Consider the following 23,381-nt stretch of genomic DNA (forward strand, 5'->3'; position numbering starts at 1 on the left):
CTTCAATGATTAGTTAGTAAATAACATCTGCTCTATAGACTAGATGTTTGAAATGCAGAGAGTTGAAAATCATGTATATTAGATATCTATTTCTGCATAGCACAATACCCAAAAAGCTAGTGGCTTAAATCAACAAAACGTATTATCTCACAGTTTCTCTGAGTCAGAAAATTGGGAGTGGCTTAGCCGGTGCTTCTGGTTCAGGATCTATCACAACAGTGCTTGGTGTCTGCTTGGTCTGTGGTCTCAACTGAAAATATGACTGGGGAGAATCCTCTTCTAAGCTCACTCACATGGCAGTTGGCAGGTCTCAGAAGATCCAAGCACATCGGGTGATTATTGGCAGGCTTAAGGTTCTTGCTGAATGTTGGCCAGAGATAACAGTTTCTGTCCATTTGGGCCTCTCTATGGAGTTACTCCTAACTGACAGCAGGTTTCGTCAAAGACAACAAAGGAGAGAACAAGAGACAGTCCAGGTGCAAGCCACAGTCTCTCTTTAACCTAATGTTGGAAATGACACTTTTACTTTCACTATAATCTCTTTATTAGAAGTGAGTCACTAAATCCAGCCCACCAAAGAGGAGGAGATTACATGAATACCAAGGAGCAAGGATAATTGGGTGCCATCTTAGAGGCAGTCTACCAATCATGAGAACTCTCTTTTAATTTAGAATCTGCTACAAAATAGTTACGACTTCAGCAAGTCACAGTCACTAATTTTCTCATCAAGCACATGATGATAATAACCAGTCTGACCAAAGTCTTGGGGCTATTCAAGGAATAAAAGAAAAATCATAGATATGAAAAGTTAAGAGCTTGATATAAATATGACTTTACTATATTATTTTTCAAAGGCAAGGGATTATGACTAACTCATTTTGATTAGATCATATCCCTTCTCCATTTAGTTCCTCATTATACTGAATATCAGTGCTAAATTTCACTTTCATCTTATATCCAAAGATAAGCAAGTAATCAGAAAATGTGTGAAATGGCCAAAGGAATGCAAACTAATATTTGTGAAGCATAACTCTTATGTTGATCTCTGTGCTGAGCACTTTATATACATGATCTCAGTTAAATCCTCACAATTACTTTCTTAGGGAATAGCCCCTCTATTCCTTCTGCAGGATTCTGACCCTTATAGAAGGAGCACAACTAATGATCAGACAGAGTAGCTCTATTTTTCCTCACTCTTGGCCTCCAAGGCAAGTCCATGCTAGTATCTTTCATTTTGCCCCATTCAGAGATTTTTAGAGATATAGAAATAACCTTATTAATCGTGTTCATTTTTTTTACCTCTAGGCAATACCACAGTCTCCAAAAATCCCATAAATATCCATCTATCATTTTCTTTAAAATCTCCAGAAAAAGAAACCTCCTTGTTTAACATGTCACATCACATTGGTTCAGTGCCTGCAGTACAGTGGCTCAGGCTTCCTCATATGTTGCTCCAGATACATGTATGTCCTCAGGTTAGATCACAGTGCTTCAAAAATGGAGATAACACCTTTCATAAAGCATAAAGTAATGAATCTCTCCCTCATTCTCTCCCTTTCAGATATGCACACATACGTGCACACAATATGCATAATATGTACACCCATATGCGTACACACACTTAAATCAATTATTGGAATGACCATTTCTTATAATGAGCAGCACCTTCAAAGAATAAAAGGAATAGTCACAAAAATGCCTCAAGTACCTGGAAGAGGAAATCCAAGAATGTTCAGAGCACTTGTAGTATCATGGAAGTAATTGCACAACTTTTCAAAGTGACAGATTTGAAGGTACCTGAACTTATTAGATGCTAGACTCTGATTTGCTAGCTTTCAGAAATGCCTTTAATAATTTTGTATTACATCATAGTTAGCCCTATCATAGAGGAGTGTTGTTCTCCATGAGAAGTCAAGGCATAAATACATTCGTACTAAACAAATTAAATGTGTGATTTATGTGTGATTATATTCCATGCTGGTTAAGATTAAATTAATGAAATTACTTGGGTCACATCATATACTTCTGCATCTCCCATAGTCCCTTGCTAATGTTTAGGTACAAAGTAGGTAAATAACATGAGTTTAAATTAAATTTTATGTGTGAAACTGACTACTGATGAGCCACTCTGGCATTTTCAAATGATACACCCCAAATTTTACCATAACGATCAGTTAATTCCAAGATAAAAATCACTCCCAAATAAGCTATATATTTTAATGCTTCCTTTGAACAACTGCTGAGTTTAGAAGAGCATGAGGCAATGTAATAGAAACAAATTACTGGGTAGATAATTCAAAAAAACCACAATTCTGGCCACAGAATTTCATTTAATGGGCTGAGTGGCTTTGGTATAGTTGTTTTGCTTTCATATGATTGAGTTTTCCCATTTGAAATTGGGAAACCTAAAATCATAGAATGTAAGTTCTGTAAGTGACTTTAGAGATATCTAGTTAAAAATCCCACATTTTACAGATCAAGAGACTACATCCATCAGAATTTGTCTCTGAAACAAACACTCTCTAAATATCAGGAACATAAAACAGCAAGGGTTTATGTCTCACTCTTACAAAGACTACTCAAGGTTTGTGTCACTATCCTGGGCATCTCTGTATTAAATAATTTAATAAAGCTCCAATGAATTAGGTACTACTAAAACCCCTAACTCCCATGACCAGTTACTGAATTGAACATTTATTATGGTGGACCTTACCAAGGATGACCAGGGAATGTTTATGTACTCTGCATGTTGGGTAAGCACTCCAGGCTGCTTTAATCTCACAATGCATATATATATTAACATGTTGTGATGGTTAATTTTATGTGTCAATTTGATTGGGCCACACAGTGCCCAGATATTTGGTCAAACATACTGGGTGTGTCCATGAGGATGTTTTTGGATGAGATTAACATTTGAATCAGTAGACTGAGTGAATCATTGCTCTCCTTAATGTGGGTGGCCCTCATCTAAACAGTTGAAGACCTGAATAGAACAGAAAGACTGAGTAACAGGGATCTTCTCCTGTCTTACCACTTGAGTTGGGACATTGAGTTTCTTTCAGCCTTTGGACTCGGACTGAAATGTTGGCTCTTCTTGAGGCGTGAGCCTGCCAAACACAGATCTTGGGACTTCTCAGCTTCCAAAATCACTTGAGCCAATTCTTAATAATCTCTCTAGCTCTTTCTCTCTCTTTCACAAATATGTGAGATATATGTGTATATGTATATACATGTATCCTATATCTCAGTTTCTGGTTTTCTGGAGGCTAAAGTAATGCAAATTTTGGTACCAAGAGAGGGTCTAGAGAAACAGAATTTTAAGGATGAGTTTTCTGAATTGGTTCTGAGGTTTCTGGAATTGGCTTTCTAATCTGTTTAAATATAAAGATGCTAATGAATATATTTGCAATAGTAGAGAGAGTACTGATAGTCCATGGTGTGATTTGGCTCTAGAGATATGCAAAATAGCACCACTGGGTACTCCTAATCAACCACTTAGAAGAAGCAAGGATCTTGGTGACCCTATATTTGTTACCTTTACTAAGATATATAATGACATTGGCTAGTTACTCCTATTGTAGCTGGATAAAGTGGGGAAAATAAGGATGAGCTCAGAGATTCAAATTCCCACTCAAGTGCCATCCATATACATGACCTGAAAGTTTCTGTATGTGACCTCAAGCAGATCCTTATCTCCTGTAGTTACAGTGCTGAGATTGCTGAAAATTAATGAAAGGAATAGTCACAAAAATGCCTCAAGTACCTGGAAGAGGAAATCCAAGAATTTCAGGAATCCAAAATATTTCCTGTAGCTGGCTGAATTGCAATTCAAGTTGAACTTCCAGCTTTTCACAGTGTCTACTGTTAAAATGGAGACATTAACGGGGAAGAAATGATATGATGTGAGCTGCCCATCATGAGCTGGGTCTCATAAAGTTGGATATGCACAGCAATATCCATTATCAAATGGAAGTGATATATATATATATATATATATATATATATATATATATATATATATATATATACACATACATACATACATACACACACATATATGATTGAACCCAAACAGCCCCAGAAGGCACAAGAAAGTTACATGAAGAAGTGGACCAAATGTTCATGGTCCCCACTCCTGCTACACTACCTTCTCTCTCTGTCTGCATCTCTGACCTCAGAGAGAGTTTCCTACAATCAGTTGACAGAGGAAGAGAACACAGGGATCTTGTTTACAAATGATTCTGCACAATATGCAGGCATCACCTGAAAGTGGATGGTTGCAGCTCTCTCGCCTCTTATGGGACATCCCTGAATGACAGTAGTGAAGGGAAACCTTACTAGTGATCAGAATTTCAAGCAGTACAGATGTTGTTCACTTGGCATAGAAGGAGAAATGGCCAGAAGTATGGTTATAATGATTCATGGGCTATGGCCATTGGATTGGCTGGATGCTCACAGACCTGGAAGGAATATGACTTGAAAATTGGTGATAAAAAAATTGGGGAAAGAGGTATGTGGATAGGCCTCTCTGAAAAGGCGAACAAATATGAAGGTCTGTGTGTCCTATGTGAATGTTCACCAAAGGGTGTCCTCAGCAGAGGACGATTTTAATAATCAAGTTGATAAGGTGACCCGTTCTGAGATACCAGTCAGCATCTTTCCCCAGTCACCCCTGTTATTGCTCAATGGGCTCAAAAACAAAGTAGCCGTGGTGGGAGGGATGAAATTTATGCATGGGCTCAGCAACATGGACTCCTACTCACCAAGGCCAACCTAGCTCTAGTCACGGCTGAATGCCCAATCTGCCATCAGCCAGGTCCAACACCATTCCTGAAGGTGATCAACAACAAGCTACCTCGTGACAGGTTGATTACATCGGACTACTTCCATCATAGAAGGGGCAGTCTCTTGTTCTTATCTTAATAGAAACTCACTCTGGATGGAAATTTACCTTCCCTGAATGTAGTACTTCTGCCAAAACTACCATCCATCAATTTACACAATGCCTTATCCACCATCCTGTTATTGTGCTCAGCATTGCTTCTGATCGAGGTACTCAATTCGCAGCAAAAGTGTAGCAATGGGTTCATGCTCATGGAATTCACTGTTCTATCATGCTCCCTTTTGGAAAGGCAGTCTCATGTGTGCAGTGTTTCCACCCCCACTTGGCCATATAAGAATAGGCCTTGGGCCTGGACCACTTCCTCACCAAGAGATAAAGAGCCCACACAGCCTGTCGCAGGCTTATCAACTTGTGTGGGAATATCTTTCTCTGTTTCTGTCTCAATAAGTGTTGCTTTTTTCTGTTTAGGCATGTACATCAATGGCCCTCAGGCAGAACCCTGCCTTTTAGCATTTCAGACTTCATGGAAGTGGGGTCAAAGTCCTTCTACTGTAGCATGAGAGGTATACATCTAGGCAAGTGGCCCTTCCTCAGCTGCTAGTAGAATAGGGGTGAGTGGATGAGATGGAACTTGCTAATCATAAGGGACCAATGTACACTACTGATGCTGATCTTTCTCTGTCTCTTCACTATGTGAGTAAAACCCCTGTCCCATCCAGGGCTTGACGGTATTGTGTTTTCCTTAGCAACTTTGATATCAAAATGCAGTGGGCAGAAGTGTTTGGACTTCTAATCCTGGTGGCTAGCAGTGTGATGATCTTTGTTATTCCCCCACATAGTTTCAGTCCTCCCTTGGCATTGCTTAAGTGTGCAAAGTGTTTTGCTGTATATTTCCCACCATCCTGAAGTAGCTGGCTTGATAAAACTGTGAAATGGCCTTTTGAAAACTCATTTACAGTGCCAATTAGGTGGCAATATCTTGAAGGGCTGGGGAAACGTTCGTTAGAAGGCAGTATATGCTCTGAGTAAATGTTGAATACACGGTGCTGTTTCCCTGATAACCAGGATTCACAGGAATCAAGACATCAGGAATCAAGTAGGAATCAAGGGATAGAAATTCAAGTAGCACCATTATTACCCCTAGTGATCCAGAAACAAATGTTTGTTTCTTGTTCCCACAAGCATTATTCTGGGTTTTGTCTGTGAGGATGTTTTTGGTTGGGTTTAACAGTTTAGTCAGTAGACTGAGTAAAGCAGATTTTCCTCCTTAATGTGGGTGTCCTCATTCAATCAGTTGATGGCACAAATAGAACAAAAAGACTGAGTATGAGGAAACTTCTCCTGACTGCTTGAGCTGTGACATTGTTTTTTTTTCTAGGCTTGGGACTCAGACTGAAACATCAGCTCTTCTTGGGTTGAGTGTGCTAATTTTAGAATAGAATTTATGCCATGGGCTCTTCTGGTGTCCCCTCTCCCTCCCCCTCCCCCTCCCCCTCCTCCTCCCCCTCTCCTTCCCATATTATATATGCTCTGTTTCTCTAGAGAACACTAATATAATGTTAAGGAAGAAAAGATGGAGCACTGTGTGCTGGCTCTTAAATGCCTCCACCAGGAGAAGACCCATATCATTTCTGTTTATATGTCCTTGACCAATGCAATTCCCATGGCCACCCTGACTTCTAGATATATAGAAGTATAGTCCTTCCTATGCTTGAATGTAGTCAGGAATGCCCTTTGGTGAATAACAAAAAATGACTAGCACAGTAATTTAGTCCACTTATGAAGACACTCCTAGTTTGTAGTAAAGTTCTTGTCATATTACTTGTCGATCCTTCAGGCATGTAATGAAGGTCAAGGCCATAATAGAAGATGGAGGATCAAAATAAGTACAAAAAGCATAAATTACATACAATTTGAGGGGGTTATGAATATTAATCCATTGGACTATTTATTAATTTAATATGTGTAAAGAGCCTAGAATTGTCCTTGGTATACCATAAGTGCTTAGTTAATATTACCAATTGCTCTGATCATTGTTACAAAATGGTGCTCTACAGACAAAAATTAGATGATCAATAATCGTCTTAAAGAGGGCCTCTTTGTGAAAATACCAAGATAATGATAATTGCTACCATACTGTGGCTTAACACACTATAACAATATTTTGTGGCATGGATCATAAAAGTAACGAAAACATTACAGTGAAGCAGAAATGAAATATCAATGCATGGGATTTTTCCATAAATATTGACTGTGTGTCATCTTTGGAAATAAAGCTCCTTGGACTGAATATTTCCATCAAAACATTCTGAATTAAATGAAGGGCCCTTGAAAGTTAGGAACAAATGACATACTTGCTTTGATCTGTCATAAGGGAGATAGGTACATTTAAATACAGCCCTATTCTATGTTTCAGTCCAGAGAGCTATGAGCAGACTGTCAGTTAAAATCAGTTACCCTGGGCTTCCCTGGTGACGCAGTGGTTGAGAGTCCGCCTGCCGATGCAGGGAACATGGATTCGTGCCCCGGTCCGGGAAGATCCCACATGCCACGGAGCGGCTGTGCCCGTGAGCCATGGCCGCGGAGCCTGTGCTCCGCAGCGGGAGAGGCCACAACAGTGAGAGGCCTGCGTACCGCAAAAAAAAAAAAAAAAAAAAAAAAAATCAGTTACACTGAAGACAGATTTTTACAAGAGAGAACCACGTAAGATTAATTAAATGAAGTATATAAACAAGAAAGGTGTTTGGTGAGTCTGCTTATGGGTAAAACTCTATAAATTAATTAGATCAGTTCTCCATCATAATATAAGGTATTATTTATAATATATCAGAGCAAGAGTTTTCAAATATGAATGAACTAAATTGGATCCCCCCAGCCTCAGTCACTTAATACCTGTGATATCTTTTCATTACTTAACCTCCTTAACCTCTTTAAGTTTCAGTGTCCTCATCTTACTATGGATAAAATCATCCCCATAATCTAATAACTTCACAGGGTTATTAGGAAATTTAACCTCCTTAAGTCTCAGTATCCTCTTCAGTTCTACATAAAAAATAATCTCTGTAATGTAATAACTTTATAGGTATATTATATTAAACAATAATCTTCATAGGTTAAATGATAACCTTATGAAATGTGTTGAGAATGGTGTCTGGCACACAGATGAGCCACAATATGATAACAATTATCATTATTAAATCTGGTGCTGACATTCAGCGTCTGTTAAATTTGCAAACAGAATTCTCATGTTCCAGCCATCTATTGCTAGGTAACAAACACCCTGAAACAATAGTGGCTTAAAATAATAAACTTTTATTAATATTTCACCCAACTTTTGTGGGTCAAAATTTGTGCAAGGCTCAGGTGGGTGATTCATTGGCTCCATATGGTGCCGGCTATGGTGTCAACCACTCAGTGGTATTCAGTTGTCAGATGGACTGATCTAAAGGGTTCCAGATGGCTTGACTGGTATGTCTGGTGCCTTGGAGGGGTGACTGAAAGTCAAGGTCCAGCTGAGACTGTCACCTATAGTGCCCACATGCCATGAGGCCTCTCCAGCATGGTGGTCACAGGGTAATTAGACTTCTTAAGTGGTAGTTTACAGCTTCCATGAGAGTGCTCCAAGGGATAGGAGCTGGCACAGTGTTACTTCCACTGTGTACTATTGGTAAAACCAGTCACATAATCTGCCCACATTCAAGGAGAGGGAACAGAGAATCAACCTCTCAGTAAGAGGAATGACCATAATTACAAGGTACACTGTGAATTCTTTGTGTTATGATGAAAGTGTATCGTTATGCATATGGATTATGTAATGTGACATTGGGTATACTTGAGTTAGAGCTTTATGGATATGGAGCTTTACACATGGCGCTTAGCAACATACGTTCCATCTGTGCACTTACATATTGCAGTAGCTCCTTTCTCACATGGAACATGAAATACTGTATTTTTCAGTATTGTCATTATACTCATGAAATTGATATTCCAAAAAACCATCAGAAAACTTTTTCTGTTAATGGTCAGATAGTAAATAATTTAGGCCTTCCTGGCCACATGTTGTGTCCCTGTCCTATATTCTTTTTCTTTTGTTTTTAACAACCCTTTGAAGGTATTAAAAAAAAAAAATTCATAACACAGGGGGCCATACAAAAGCAAGCCAAGGGCCAGATTTGGCCTACAGACTATAGCTTGCTGACCGCTGAACAAATGAAGAGCAATACAAGTGTAAATGGCTCCAATTCTAAACTATGAAAATGCATACAAAACAGAAATGAAGATTCTGAAAAATCTAGGATACTCAACCCTAAGTTCTCAGAAGAGCATTAGGAAAAATAAAGGAAAAATAACTTTTGTTAAGAATTTAATTTGTTCTGGGCAGTATTAGGTTCTCTTATGAAATTATCATATTTACTACCCACAGCAACCGAAAAGGTGATTTGCTGTTCCCATTATATAGACAGAATTAAAATATGAGCTATTTAAAGGCAAGTATTGGACTTTACTTATGTTCAAAATCTGGCACAGGGGCTGATATGAAAAAGAATTTAAATACATGTTGGATTAGTTGAATTAAATGATGAAATATCAGGGTTCAGGGAGAGTCATCAAAAATCACAGAGGTCCAAAGTAGAGGTCTTGGAATTCAAAACCAGTTTCTTTATTTCCAAATACTTTGCCCAACTCTTTCTCACCATGCTACCAGTTGAACAACTTCCAGCACCAACAATCTGGTCCAAAAATAATTTATTATAGCAATATGATTTCTGTCCTTAGGAAAATACCATTAAGCAGTATTTATCTATAAATTAGATTATTTAAAGTCGTAGCATTTGTTTATTTTGCAGAATTGAATTTATGATTTGGGGGATTCTCTGCTGTCCATGTTTTACTCATTTAAACCACTCTCTATCTATGCTCTTAATTATTAAATGCAAGGACAGAATCAGGTTTTGTAAACTTTACATAATTTGGGTAGCCTTCCTTAAGAAAAAGTATATAGAGTAAGATACCAAAATAGTTACAAAATAAATATCTATTTAAAAATCATAAATTATAAGAAATTCCACATTTTATAGATCTGACAAATAAAAAAAAGTATCACAATGTCTCCCCAAACCCATAACTTATTAACTAATAAATGGACTGATGACATATGCCTATAATACTACGTTTTTGAACTTTGGTATGATCAAGACTTCTGAAAAAATGATATATATGTTCAATCTGAAATTAGGCATACAGAAGAGCAATTGAAATAGATTTTTAAGTGTTACTGCACTGTATTAAACTTGATAATTGAATAAATAAAACATCCTTTGACATATTGATGAATAGTTTACAGTAAGAGTTTGTCACTGAAACATTTGTTTCTTTAGGGTATCTTTATTGCATTGGTGGATACAGGGTGTGCCATTTCATGTTCAAGTGCCAGACTTTGTCAGAAAAAGATGTTTCAGATGTGCTAACTCCAATACACTGGGATGCAAAAGTCACCCAACTACACACACACTGACTCTGCAGTATTGCTGCATATTTGTTCCCTCAAACACAGGGACTCTGATAAATTCTGTAGTTGTACAATTTCTGCTTAGAAATTGCACACACACACACAATCAAAAGAATAGTGTACATCTTCTGCCTTATTGAGTAATTCCTACAAGAGAGAATTTTTGTTTTAATTAGATGTCAATGAGAAGCACATTCTCCACTTGGAATTTTATGCCTAATAATTAGAAGAACTTTCTACAGACTTTTTTTCTGTCTCCACACACTTAAGCCTTGATTCCACTTCACCACCCATATATTTCCAGGAACCCACACTGGGGGATATTTCATTACTTTAGAATCTCTGGCACTGAACCTTTGTGCCACCACACAAGGCAAGCTGGTGCAGTGGATGTCAAATTCTTGGAAGCAAATCTGTACCACGGTTGTTAGAAATGACTATGAATGAAAGAGACTGTAAATCCATAAAAATACATTCTTAACACACCCACATTAAATGTATCCCCATCTCAGCTTTCCCTTAACTAGATCTCCAAAATGCCTGGGGCTCTCTAACACCATTTAAACAAGAAGTTTGACAGAGGATATTGAACAGGAAGGAAGCAGTGTTATTAACCTATTGCGCTTAAAATTCTTACTCTTGAAAATTTCAAAAACATGTGACTGTGTAAACATATTATTGCACCGCCCCCCTCACCCCAAGGTCTTGGAAAATGTTGGTGCAAGTGAGAGACCCTGAAAGCTTGAGATTCCTTAGCATCACATTAAGTCTGCCCAAGGGAGTAATTCAGAAACTGAGGAACACTGACAGGGATGCCTAAAGAGTAACTTTTGGTAGTTGAAGGCAATATTGGTTTATAGACCTTTGCAAAATGCGATTTTATAGGGCAAAATAAAACAGAAACTGGGACGTTACCTTAGTTTCAGTGATACCTTTTTAAGTTTCCCGTATGTTTTTTTCACCCTCTCTCCTATGTTTTAAATAAATCTGTTTCACAAGGAAGATAGAAGCAAAGCTTCCCACTTGTTAGATGACAAAGGAAGCTTTATATCAGATGTCATTGAAAAGACAAGGATAGGTACTATTTCTTTCCTCCAAATAGTCAGATATGATCAGGCTAACATCTGGAGAGAGAAACAAGGAAACACTCAAAAACAGAAAGATCTAGTAAACCTCTCAGTGCTGAATTCAGATATATACTGTTGATGATATATACTGTTACTAATCACAGCTATTTGTTTAATAATGCACCAAAACACTTAATATGTTATTCATAAGTCAGCCAAATCAAAAGCTTCTAATTATATCCATATAGTGTTTGTTTGTTTTTTTTTTTAGTCTAGTCGTTTGGAGACAAAACTGAAAATCAGCTACACAGCCAAAACAAGAAATAAAAACAATAACCGTAAGTACAAAGAATCAATATTATCTTTCCAACTCACTGTGCATCAACAATACTTTATCAAAGTCCTGTTCAAACTGTTAAAATGCTACACCAGTTATGAGGGGAAAAGAGTAAAATATGTTTGCTAATGTTGAAAATCACCAGGTACAAATTTATATAGCTTTACGTAAATAGCAAAAACTTGCCTTGCATTGGAACTTGCATCTCCACCTGTGACTAAATAGAACAACTGCTGATTTATAGGGATTATAGTTGAAACCCATATTGTCTATTTGGTAGGCCTTTTAATCCAGCTTTACTTGTATAATTCATCAAATAAGTGCTGAAACAAGCATTTAGAACATACTACTGCTTTCCAAAATCAACGTGGGTCTGAAATGTATTGATGGTTTCCAGGTATTGGTCCTAGGTCAGCTTAATAATCTGTGTGACTGACAGAGTTGAACAATGATTTCATTTTAGCCATCCATGTTCCTTTCGGAAGTGAACTTCCACTTCTGCTCAGGGTTGCCCAGACTTAGTCAATGGCCTCATCTAGCCACAAGGGGGCCAAAAGAGTAATCCTACCCTAGGTCCAGAAGTCAGAAATATTTGGGGAAAGGTCCCAGGGATTACCATATAAAGATCAGCATCTATCATTGGAAAATTAATTGCTGCTAAAGTGGTCAGTCAGATTTACTATATTACCCACCCTAGAAACATACTACATTTTGTATTTTCTGAGTACAGTGGGTTAAACTTGATTGAGTGAAGTTTTGTACCACCTGGTACTGGTAATTAACACAAGAAGTGATCTAGTTAGCACAGGTCAACATAGGGGCTAAAACTTATAAAGCTAATTCATAACTTTCAAGAATTCTTAGTACAAGCAAGGTCATTTATTTGAGTATTATATTCATACAAGCCATTATAATGAGATTTTTTTTCCCTGAAACCCTTAGTATATTATCTAGCTTAGAGGTCATTATTCACAGCAGCATTTGACATATCCTGCCATGGTAGTAAAGAAATGCCAAATGTCTCAAGTCCCTGCAAAGGGCATTGTAATGTTCAATTTTTACCATAGATAGTGACAGGGAACTGCTTCAGATGGCCACGAATAATAGGATATACTGTTTTAAACTATCAAGGGTCTTTTTCCCAAAAATTCACCCAGATTTTGCTAGATACTCTTTTCCTAAGTTTAGATTTTTCCAAATGTATAAAAATTAGTGTAAAGTTGGAAAAAATCCACAAATTATCTTGTAATTAAAAGGCAATGTGTTCATCAGTTATAGTAACTGGCTATATATATATATATATATATATATATATCACATAAATTGTAAATCTACGCTTTATTGCATATATTTTGGCATTTAAAACTCTAGAAATCAAAAATAAAAATCTCTCAATCTGTGCTAAACTTAAAGTGAAGATTATTTCTACCAGGTGTCACTTTAAAACCAAAAACATTGCATTTAAATCAGTAAACCACACAGCCTATAAATTAATATTTAGATAAACTCAAAATTATTTTCATGAATTTCTTTCTCTTCAACCAGAGTTTTTATACTAGCCTTATGGAAATGTTTAATAGTCATCCAAATAGGCAGTATGAATCAGTTTAGTTCGTAGCTTGTGTTCTTGTATTGATATATTGCAATATATGGCTTTGCATTACATGATTTCATGGTTTAAACAGTACAACTTGTTTTATTTCTTGGCTGGAGACCAATTAAATAACCACTGATGCAAGCAGTTACTACCTGCTTAAAAGGAAATCTGTGGTTTCCGTATTTAAACTGCTGAGTTTTAATGTCCATCAAAAAGTCTGTTACTGCAATGAATAATTTAGCCATTTCAGTCTACTACACATTTTAATACTACAAGTGTGTATTTAAGACTGCAAAATATGCCTATAGTTTCTCAGTCCCAAGAATCAGAATCATACTTGCTGTAAGACAATGGTTATATTTACTGTTTGAAATGTTATAGGTTTAAGGGACGTCATTTTTGATAATTATTTAGAGAAAGAAGACTAAAATATCAAATTTAACAGAAGTAGTTGGAGAAATGATTGATCGTAAAGAGTTCAAAAACTTTACACCTATGTAATTGGATACAGATGACCCTTTTGAAAAAGATGAAAGGTCAATGAATTTGAGGATGTAGGGGTGTCATTTCCTCAGTTTGTCCCTTGGTGGCGTTCTTGAGTCACTTTCTCCCTTCCCGTCAAACTGCTTTACATTTCTTTCCAGAACTGGCTATCATGTTTACTGTATTTAACCTTTTTCTTGTATTATCGTAAATACAGCGTCTATAATAAATGAAAGCCCCCCAGAGATTATATCTCCGACACCTACTTCTTTGTAATTCATTCTAACCCATAAACTTTTGTTGTTGTTATTCCGCTTCCTGTCTCTTCTTGAGGCTTAAACTACATCACGGATCCTGAATGCTATTTTTCAGCTCAGCCACTGAAATGTTTTAACTGCAAAGTAGTTTCAAGTAAGCAAGCTTAGTTGGTATATTTAAAAAGTAAAACCAAAAACTACCGGATATTGTAAGTTAGGCTAAAATATTTGGCATGGAAAAAAATCGTTGGCCGAGCTTTTATAAAATGTCTATTAGAATGGGATGGTATTTCTATAATCAATTTTCTTTTTTAACCTAGGTTTCAAAGGGACATTTCTTTTTATTGTCCTAAAACAAAAAAAAAGGAAAAAAGAAACAAAAACAAACATCCCCAACATTTCAAAGTCTCTCAAACATTTTGGTTCATACAAGCGATGACGTCCTATCTGAGGAACTAAGGTTTTAGGACACTGATCTCGTTTCCTCTCTTCAATTCTGGCCGCAAAAGTAGCAGTAGCAGCAGCGGTCTCTTTAATTTATTGCAGCCGGTTACACTTTCGATCCCATTTCCTTCTGAACCCTTTCAGGTTGAGAAGATAAACGCAGCCTCGGGTCTGAAAAGCCGGGCGGGGTTTGTGGGTGGGAGCGAAGCCGGATATCATATTCCCTTGGTGAGGTCTTGTACCGGGGGGGATTTAGTCCCCCCGGTTGCGTTTAATGAAATTGAGACACTGGCTCTAAGACTGCGGAAATGGGGCGGGGGTGGGGAAGACGGCATCTCGCCTCCATTCATCCTCCGCGCCGGCTGGAGGCTGGAGTTGGAGTGTTAGTCCCTAGACAGGGGGCGGAAGAGGGAGGACTGGGAGATCCGGACGCGGCAAGGCACCCCGAGGGCTCCCCTCACCTCGCCCACAACCCCACCCCGCCCATTCCGTTCCATTTCCCAAGAACCAAACGGCTAGGCAAATCTGCCAACACTCCTGGCTGCTCCGGCGTAAAGGTCGGAGCCGGGGACCGTGGGGGGAGGGAGGAAGTCCAGAAGGCTTCAAGGCCTCAGCAGTCTGGCCGCGCAATTCTCCATGCAGCACACGTCGCACCCATTTCCCACGCTGGTTTGGCTTGGCGGCGGAGTTGGTAGGGATGAGAGTAAGAAGGGCGGGCTGGAGACTACCTCCCGCTTGCAATGAGGAAACCACTCCGCTGTGAAGGACGAGCTCTCCCCCCGCCCCCCACCTCCGTTCAACTGGGAAGGAAATTTAAGCGCGCTGGGGAAAAGTCGCTCACTCTTTAGCCCTTCGCTGGTGCGCGCCTGGAGACTGCGCGCCGCAGCGGCGGGCGAATGTTTGAAGATGTGCAGGGGCTTGTTCAAGTTTATGGACTGGCGAGGCAAGAGGGAGTACACAACGTCTCTGCCCATGCGGCTGCCTGAAGTTTGCAAAATCTTAGTGAAGGCGGCGAGGGGAGTGAGTGCACTGCACCATATTGCCGCGTAGTGGAACGCGCGGGCGCAAGGCCGCGGAGTGGACTGGCTTCAGTCTTCCGCCTTGGACGCTGGAAAAATGGAACTGGGTGTCGCAGGGAGGCAGGCGTTTTGATTAACCAGAGTTTGCCAGATATAAGGGGAATTTGGCATTACTGACACTTAGCCGGCTTCTGGGGCGCTGCGGCGCCCGCCCCCCGCCCCCCGACTTCAGACTGCGGCGGTACGCACTGAGTCTGCGCGCCGGGCTGTTCTCGCTGATGTTGCAGATACAGAGCGGAGAGGCTCTGGTGGCGGCGAGAGGGTAGGAAGTGGGGGATAGGGGATGGGGAAGAGGAGCGGGAAGGCCGCCTTCCCGGCCTGGCCTCGGAGGAGGAGCCGCTACCCCCAGAGTGCTGCTGTTTTAGCAGACTGGAAAATACCCGCCCGCTCCCTGGCACATACCACACACGCTTCCTTCCTCCGCACCTTTACGGTCCCCCATAGGGAATGCTTGGAAATCTCTGCCGCCCCTCCCCCATTCCTCCTGGCTGCACCCGCCTAAACAACCGCGCGCTACAACTGCTCGTAGACTTTATTGGTGTTTGTCTTCTTTAAATCATGCTGCCGCCTCACATAGGTCTCGTAAAAGCAGAGTACCCACTCTGGACGTCTTTCTTTCTCTTTGCTTCTTTTCGCTTTAAATTTTCCTTTAAGAGGAGGCCCTTCAATGCCTATAAATTGTGCAGACCAGCTGAGGACCAACCAAAACCTAGCAGTAGCCCCTTTTCTTTTTTGAGGTGGAAAGAATTCTCTCCAGATATCTCCTGCCCACCTAAAGCCGCCCCCCCAATCCTGGCTGGGCCCCCTTGTTTAACAGCCGCTGAAATAAATGAAGAGTAACTGGCTGCACTTCAGAAAACACGACCAAAATTGAGATTCGATGAGGCGGGCTGCGGTGGCCGTGACTGAAAACTGGGGAAGCCTCGCGTGGGGGAATACCATGTACGATCAAGTGGCACAAAGTCAAAAGAAGGAGAGAAAAGGAACTAGGGACACTTACGTACACAAAGTTGCCATTAAAGTTTATTTCCCTTTTATCCAGATAGGTGACGCTACACTTTGCCAGTTACTAAAGGCTGCAGTTTTCTGCTCAGAAAATAATATCGAGGCTTCCAACATGTGTTTATTACCCAAGCGCGCGCACACACACGGTCTACCCCCGTAAGCAAGCGCGACGACAGGGATACCAAGCATTTAAACAAAGACAGCCGCGCCCCCCCGCCAACCCGAGCCCTCCTAACTCTGCGCTCCCAAAAAAGGATCCCTCTACCACTCTCTGGAGTTCGCTGTTCTCTCTTAACCACTGCAGCCCATCATGGTTTCTCAGAACACCAGCGTGGCTCCCTGGGTGCACGCGGGGTCCCCGAAGCCACAGCCGACCAAGCCTTAACCAAGATGCTAATTCGCGAACCAGAGACACTTCGGGAGGTGGGGAACATCATCTGAGAAGGGGGAGAAGGAGAAACGTTTGCTGACACACTCCCGGCGCTCTTACACACACACTCGGCATTAGTCAGAGCGAGAAGGAAATTTACCAGCCCCAGGGAGGGAAAGCAAGTTCCCCCCAGAACGCAGCGGCTGCACTCGCCGGGGAGGGGGAGGGGCAAGTTTTGGCTTATGGGGGACTTGATGGGGTTGTGCACACTTGGAGTGGCCCCCGGAGCTGAAGCTGGGCTTTCCGGAGCGGGGCGGCTGGCTACGGCTCCCTCCTTTCTCCTCCCCCCGGTACTCCTCCCTCCTTCACTGCTAGTGTGTAGTTTCCGCGGCTCCGCTGCTACTGCCGCCGCCGCAGCAGCAGCAGCAGCGTCAGGGACATGCTTGAGCCGCGAGCGAGGCAGTGAGCTCCCAGCAGCAACCACCACTTTGGGCAAACTTGCGGGTTTCCGGCTCGCGGCTAGCGAGCGGGAGCTTCCCGCTTGCCACTGAGTGCCTTTGAGCCGTGGCAGCCAAAGGGGCGGCGGGAGCGCCCGCACCACTCTCCAGACCAAAGGGGACGAGACAACTGCGGAATTCACCCGCCGTGCCAGGGCACTTCCGAGGCAACAACCGACTGGCACTTTTTGTCCCCTTGGCAAACTGGATTTTTTCTTTCTTTCTTTTTTTTTTTTAAAGCTACTTGGCAGCTGCCTCTGACTCCCCTCCCCCACCCCCCATGCCTTTTGCTTTTCTTCGGAAATCCGGACAGAATTGGGCATCTTTGTTAACTGCCGTTGGGAGAGCCCGGCTGGGGTCTTTCGCCAGGCCAACCTCGCCTGCGCACCGAGCCTGGTTTGCTCACCTTTGAACTGCATAGGGATCAAGTTCAGCTCGAGTTGCCTGCATTGGGACTGGGAGAAAGGAGAAGGGAGCGTGCAGGAGAGAGGAGTGGGAGAAGGGGAAAGGGGAAGGGAGAGGAGGGGGGAGAGAGGAGGAGGAGAGAGGGAGGGAGGGGAGGGATCGAGAGAGAGCGGGGAGAGAGGGAGGCTGCAATCTCCTCCCTGAATCGCGCACAGCGCTGCAGATCCCAGTGCTCTGACATGCGGGCCGAATGCAGGTGAGGAAAGGCACAGACTCTGCGGCTGCGAACCCAAACTTGGGCACCGCGCGGTGCGCACTGCTCAGCCTTCACCCCCGCGGGCGAAAGGCTGCTGCGGTTTCAGGCGGCGGCTTCGTGACTAATGACCTTGCGCAGAGTTGTTAAGAAAAAAAGAGAAACCCGAGCTCTCTGGGGTGAGAAGGGACTGACTATCTGGGCGTCCCTGAAGATGGCTCGGGCTGCTCTTCCGCGCGCGGGGGGAACCCTGAAGCGGACCGCTGTGTGACTCGTGTCGTCTCCACTGCACGGTGCCCGAAGCGACCTGCCGGGATTTTTCATTCTCGATCTGTTGACTGGCTCCGCCGCTGCCTGAGCGGAGTCGGAGTTGAGACTGGCTTGTTGCTAGCCCTAGCACCTCGTGCAGGAAGCGACTCACGTTTGCCTGGGCAGCCGGAGCAGAAGCTGGGTCTGGAGTGAGTGGCTGGAACGTGAATTGGACGCAACTCGAGTAGCAGCAAAGACGAGCGGGGTTGGCAGGCGGGGAGGCTGCAGGCTCGCTCCCCGCTGCTTCCCGGCTCCACCGCCGGCCTGACAGACCGGTTCCGGCCCCATCCGACAGAGCGGGGACGGGAGCCCGGGATCCTCTGCGCGTTGCGGTGATGACTCTGCGGGGGCGGGGGGCGGGCTCCGAGTCCGCGGCGCTCAGTGTCCCGTGAACTGTGAGTACTGCGACTGAACGGCGGCTGGCGAGCGGGCGATTAGCACCCATTGCATGAATTATGAAACAATAACTTTAGGAGGAAGCAGGAGGAAAAAAAAGAAGGATCTTTCGCTGGTCCCCCCTGGCCGACTCTGGACGTTGCTCTTGCCCCCTCCCTTTTCTCCCTCTCGCTTCTTCCCTTCACAGAGAGGGGAGAGGACTGGGAGGAGGGCAGGCGACCGGCCCCGGAGCAGGGGGGCGCCTAGGGGGCCGTGATTAGAAGGAGCAGTAGCAGCAGCAGCAGGAGAAGATGCTGAGGATGCGGACCATGGGATGGGCGCGCGCCTGGTGCCTGGGCTGCTGTCTCCTCTTGCCGCTCTCGGTAAGCCTGGCGGCCGCCAAGCAACTCCTCCGGTACCGACTGGCCGAGGAGGGCCCAGCAGACGTCCGCATCGGCAACGTCGCTTCGGACTTGGGCATCGTGACCGGCTCCGGTGAGGTGACTTTCAGCCTCGAGTCGGGCTCGGAGTACCTGAAGATCGACAACCTCACCGGCGAGCTGAGTACCAGCGAGCGGCGCATCGACCGCGAGAAGCTACCCCAGTGTCAGATGATCTTCGACGAAAACGAGTGCTTCCTGGACTTCGAGGTGTCGGTGATCGGGCCCTCGCAGAGCTGGGTGGACCTGTTCGAGGGTCGGGTCATCGTGCTCGACATCAACGACAACACGCCCACCTTCCCGTCGCCCGTGCTCACGCTCACGGTGGAGGAGAACCGGCCAGTGGGCACTCTCTACCTGCTGCCCACTGCCACCGACCGTGATTTCGGCCGCAACGGCATCGAACGCTACGAGCTGCTTCAGGAACCCGGGGGCGGCAGCAGCGGCGGCGAGGGCCGGCGCGCCGGGCCTGCAGACAGCGCCCCCTACCCCGGGGGCGGCGGGAACGGCGCGAGCGGCGGCGGCCCGGGTGGTTCCAAGAGGCGGCTGGACGCACCAGAGGGCGGCGGCGGGACCAGCACCGGCGGCCGCAGCAGCGTGTTCGAACTGCAGGTGGCTGACACCCCGGATGGCGAAAAGCAGCCGCAGCTGATCGTGAAGGGGGCGCTGGACCGCGAACAGCGAGACTCCTACGAGTTGACCCTGCGTGTACGCGACGGTGGCGACCCGCCTCGCTCCTCCCAGGCCATCCTGCGGGTACTTATCACAGACGTGAACGACAACAGTCCCCGCTTCGAGAAGAGCGTGTACGAGGCTGACCTGGCGGAGAACAGCGCCCCGGGGACCCCCATCTTGCAGCTGCGTGCCGCCGACCTGGACGTGGGGGTCAACGGGCAGATCGAGTACGTGTTCGGGGCGGCTACCGAGTCCGTGCGGCGCCTGCTGCGCCTCGACGAGACGTCCGGCTGGCTCAGTGTCCTGCACCGTATCGACCGCGAGGAAGTGAACCAGCTGCGCTTCACCGTCATGGCCCGCGATCGCGGGCAGCCCCCCAAGACCGACAAGGCCACGGTGGTCCTTAATATCAAGGACGAGAACGACAATGTGCCGTCCATTGAAATCCGCAAGATCGGGCGTATCCCACTAAAGGACGGGGTGGCCAACGTGGCCGAGGACGTTCTGGTCGACACTCCCATCGCCCTGGTACAGGTGTCTGACCGAGACCAAGGCGAGAACGGAGTGGTCACCTGCACCGTGGTGGGCGATGTGCCCTTCCAACTCAAGCCGGCCAGTGACACAGAGGGCGACCAGAACAAGAAAAAGTACTTCCTGCACACCTCGGCCCCTTTAGACTATGAGACCACCCGGGAGTTCAACGTGGTCATAGTGGCGGTGGACTCGGGCAGTCCCAGCCTCTCCAGCAACAACTCCCTGATTGTCAAGGTGGGAGACACCAATGACAACCCGCCCGTCTTCGGTCAGTCGGTGGTGGAGGTATATTTTCCCGAGAACAACATCCCTGGCGAGAGGGTAGCCACGGTGCTGGCGACAGACGCAGACAGCGGGAAAAACGCTGAAATCGCCTACTCGCTGGACTCTTCCGTGATGGGGATCTTTGCCATCGACCCAGATTCTGGGGACGTCCTCGTCAATACGGTGCTGGACCGCGAGCAGACTGACAGGTATGAGTTTAAAGTTAACGCCAAAGACAAAGGCATCCCGGTGCTACAGGGCAGCACCACAGTGATTGTGCAGGTGGCTGACAAGAATGACAATGACCCTAAGTTTATGCAGGACGTCTTTACCTTTTATGTGAAAGAAAACTTGCAGCCCAACAGTCCCGTGGGAATGGTCACAGTGATGGATGCTGACAAGGGGCGCAATGCGGAGATGAGTCTGTACATAGAGGAGAACAGTAACATTTTTTCCATTGAAAATGACACGGGGACCATTTACTCCACAATGTCTTTTGACCGGGAACATCAGACCACATACACATTCAGAGTCAAGGCTGTGGATGGGGGAGATCCTCCCAGATCCGCAACAGCTACAGTCTCTCTCTTTGTGATGGATGAGAATGACAATGCCCCCACAGTTACCCTTCCCAGAAACGTTTCCTACACTTTACTGCCACCTTCAAGTAATGTCAGGACAGTAGTAGCTACGGTGTTGGCAACAGACAGCGATGATGGTATCAATGCAGACCTTAACTACAGCATTGTGGGAGGGAATCCCTTCAAGCTGTTTGAGATTGATTCCACCAGTGGTGTGGTTTCCTTAGTGGGGAAACTCACCCAAAAGCATTATGGCTTGCACAGATTGGTGGTGCAAGTGAATGATAGTGGGCAGCCTTCCCAGTCTACCACGACTCTGGTGCATGTGTTTGTCAATGAAAGTGTTTCTAATGCAACTGTGATTGACTCCCAGATAGCCAGAAGTTTGCACACCCCACTCACCCAGGATATAGCCGGTGACCCCAGCTATGAAATAAGCAAACAGAGACTCAGTATTGTCATTGGGGTTGTTGCTGGAATTATGACGGTGATTCTAATCATCTTAATTGTAGTGATGGCAAGATATTGCCGGTCCAAAAATAAAAATGGCTATGAAGCCGGCAAAAAAGATCACGAAGACTTTTTTACACCGCAACAGCATGACAAATCTAAAAAGCCTAAAAAGGACAAGAGAAACAAAAAATCTAAGCAGCCTCTCTACAGCAGCATTGTCACTGTAGAAGCTTCTAAACCAAATGGACAGAGGTATGATAGTGTCAATGAGAAGCTGTCAGACAGCCCAAGCATGGGCCGATACCGATCAGTTAACGGTGGGCCTGGCAGTCCTGACCTGGCCAGGCATTACAAATCTAGTTCCCCATTGCCTACTGTCCAGCTTCACCCCCAATCACCAACTGCAGGAAAAAAACACCAGGCCGTACAAGATCTACCACCAGCTAACACATTTGTGGGAGCAGGAGACAACATTTCAATTGGATCAGATCACTGCTCTGAGTACAGCTGTCAAACCAATAACAAGTACAGCAAACAGGTAAGATGCATCCCAAATATATTTAAGTATCTGAGACAGAGCATCTTCTGCAAAGTTTTGTCTTCTCTCTTAAAGCTACTAGTTAACGTTTTAATAGCAGGAATTTAGTGTTGGTGTAGTTCATACACCATTTATTTAGTAGAGGCCATGTACAAAAGGTACACCACTGTATTTTGCATGTTATACCAGAATTTACTAAGTTACTAAAGAAAACACTGTAGGCAGTGTTTTACACTTCTCTTAGTACTTGACAATCCTAATTCGTTCTACATTCTCTGTTTCCAGATAAATATGTAAGTATTGTTTGGATGGCTAGTTTTAACCTGAAATTATTTTCTTTTGTGCTACTAAGTGGATAATTGTATCCAAAGACAAAATTTCTAAAGTTACTTCTGCTGTCTATGCAAATTGGGCACTATAAAAGTTTTAGCTATGTTATATATATCAGCAGATGCTGATTTATGCAAATGAAGTACTAAGTCCGAGATATTGAAAAACTGACTACTTTGACAAAATGCTGACTTAGAGTATTTAATGATATGCAAATACCATGCAAAGCTACATTTTTATTATTTAAGTATCTATACAATTAGGCTTCTATAAGGATATGCAGTCGGCCTTTATATTATTTGTATTCTGTAATAAAAGTTCATAAGCAAAAGTAAATTACATGAACGATTTATTATTTAAGCCAAGCAACAAAAAGGTTCATGTTTGATGCAGTGTGTGCAAGAATATTTTGATGTGCATTGTGATATACTGAGACTATAAAGGCTTTATGGAATATTTGACACAGTTATTATTCAGTGAAATGTGGCAACAGTAAAAAAAAAGTGTATTCTGAGGTGAACTTCAAAAAATATAAAATTTATTTTTGAAAGTTTTGCTCATGTAATATATGTGTGTGTGTGTGTGTGTGTGTGTGTGTGTGTGTGTGTATAACTCACAAAGTTTACTTTTCACGCCCATCAAGGTTTGACACACAACAAACAAAAACCTTTTGGAAAATTCTGTGTCTAAAGCTGTAGCAACTCTGCTAATAAAACGTCACACATTTCTTACCACC

The 23,381-nt window shown here is 43.7% G+C and overlaps 1 protein-coding gene across 4 annotated transcripts in view; it reads left to right on the forward strand.

Annotated features, from left to right (window-relative positions):
* Window positions 1-18,945: 18,945 nt before the first annotated feature.
* PCDH7 (protocadherin 7) overlaps window positions 18,946-23,381 on the forward strand; it is a gene marked incomplete at its 3' end in the record, with an annotated part of 405,888 nt that continues 401,452 nt past the window's right edge. For all 4 annotated transcript variants that reach the window (XM_082838601.1, XM_082838602.1, XM_082838603.1 and 1 more), the window contains exon 1: window positions 18,946-22,315. In XM_082838601.1, the coding sequence (XP_082694727.1) occupies window positions 19,142-22,315 (3,174 nt within the window). In that variant the 5' untranslated portion in view covers window positions 18,946-19,141. The remainder of the gene's footprint in view (window positions 22,316-23,381) is intronic.

This window comes from Leucopleurus acutus, assembly GCF_964270905.1.
Source record: "Leucopleurus acutus genome assembly, chromosome: 4".
Taxonomy (NCBI): Eukaryota; Metazoa; Chordata; class Mammalia; order Artiodactyla; family Delphinidae; genus Leucopleurus; species Leucopleurus acutus.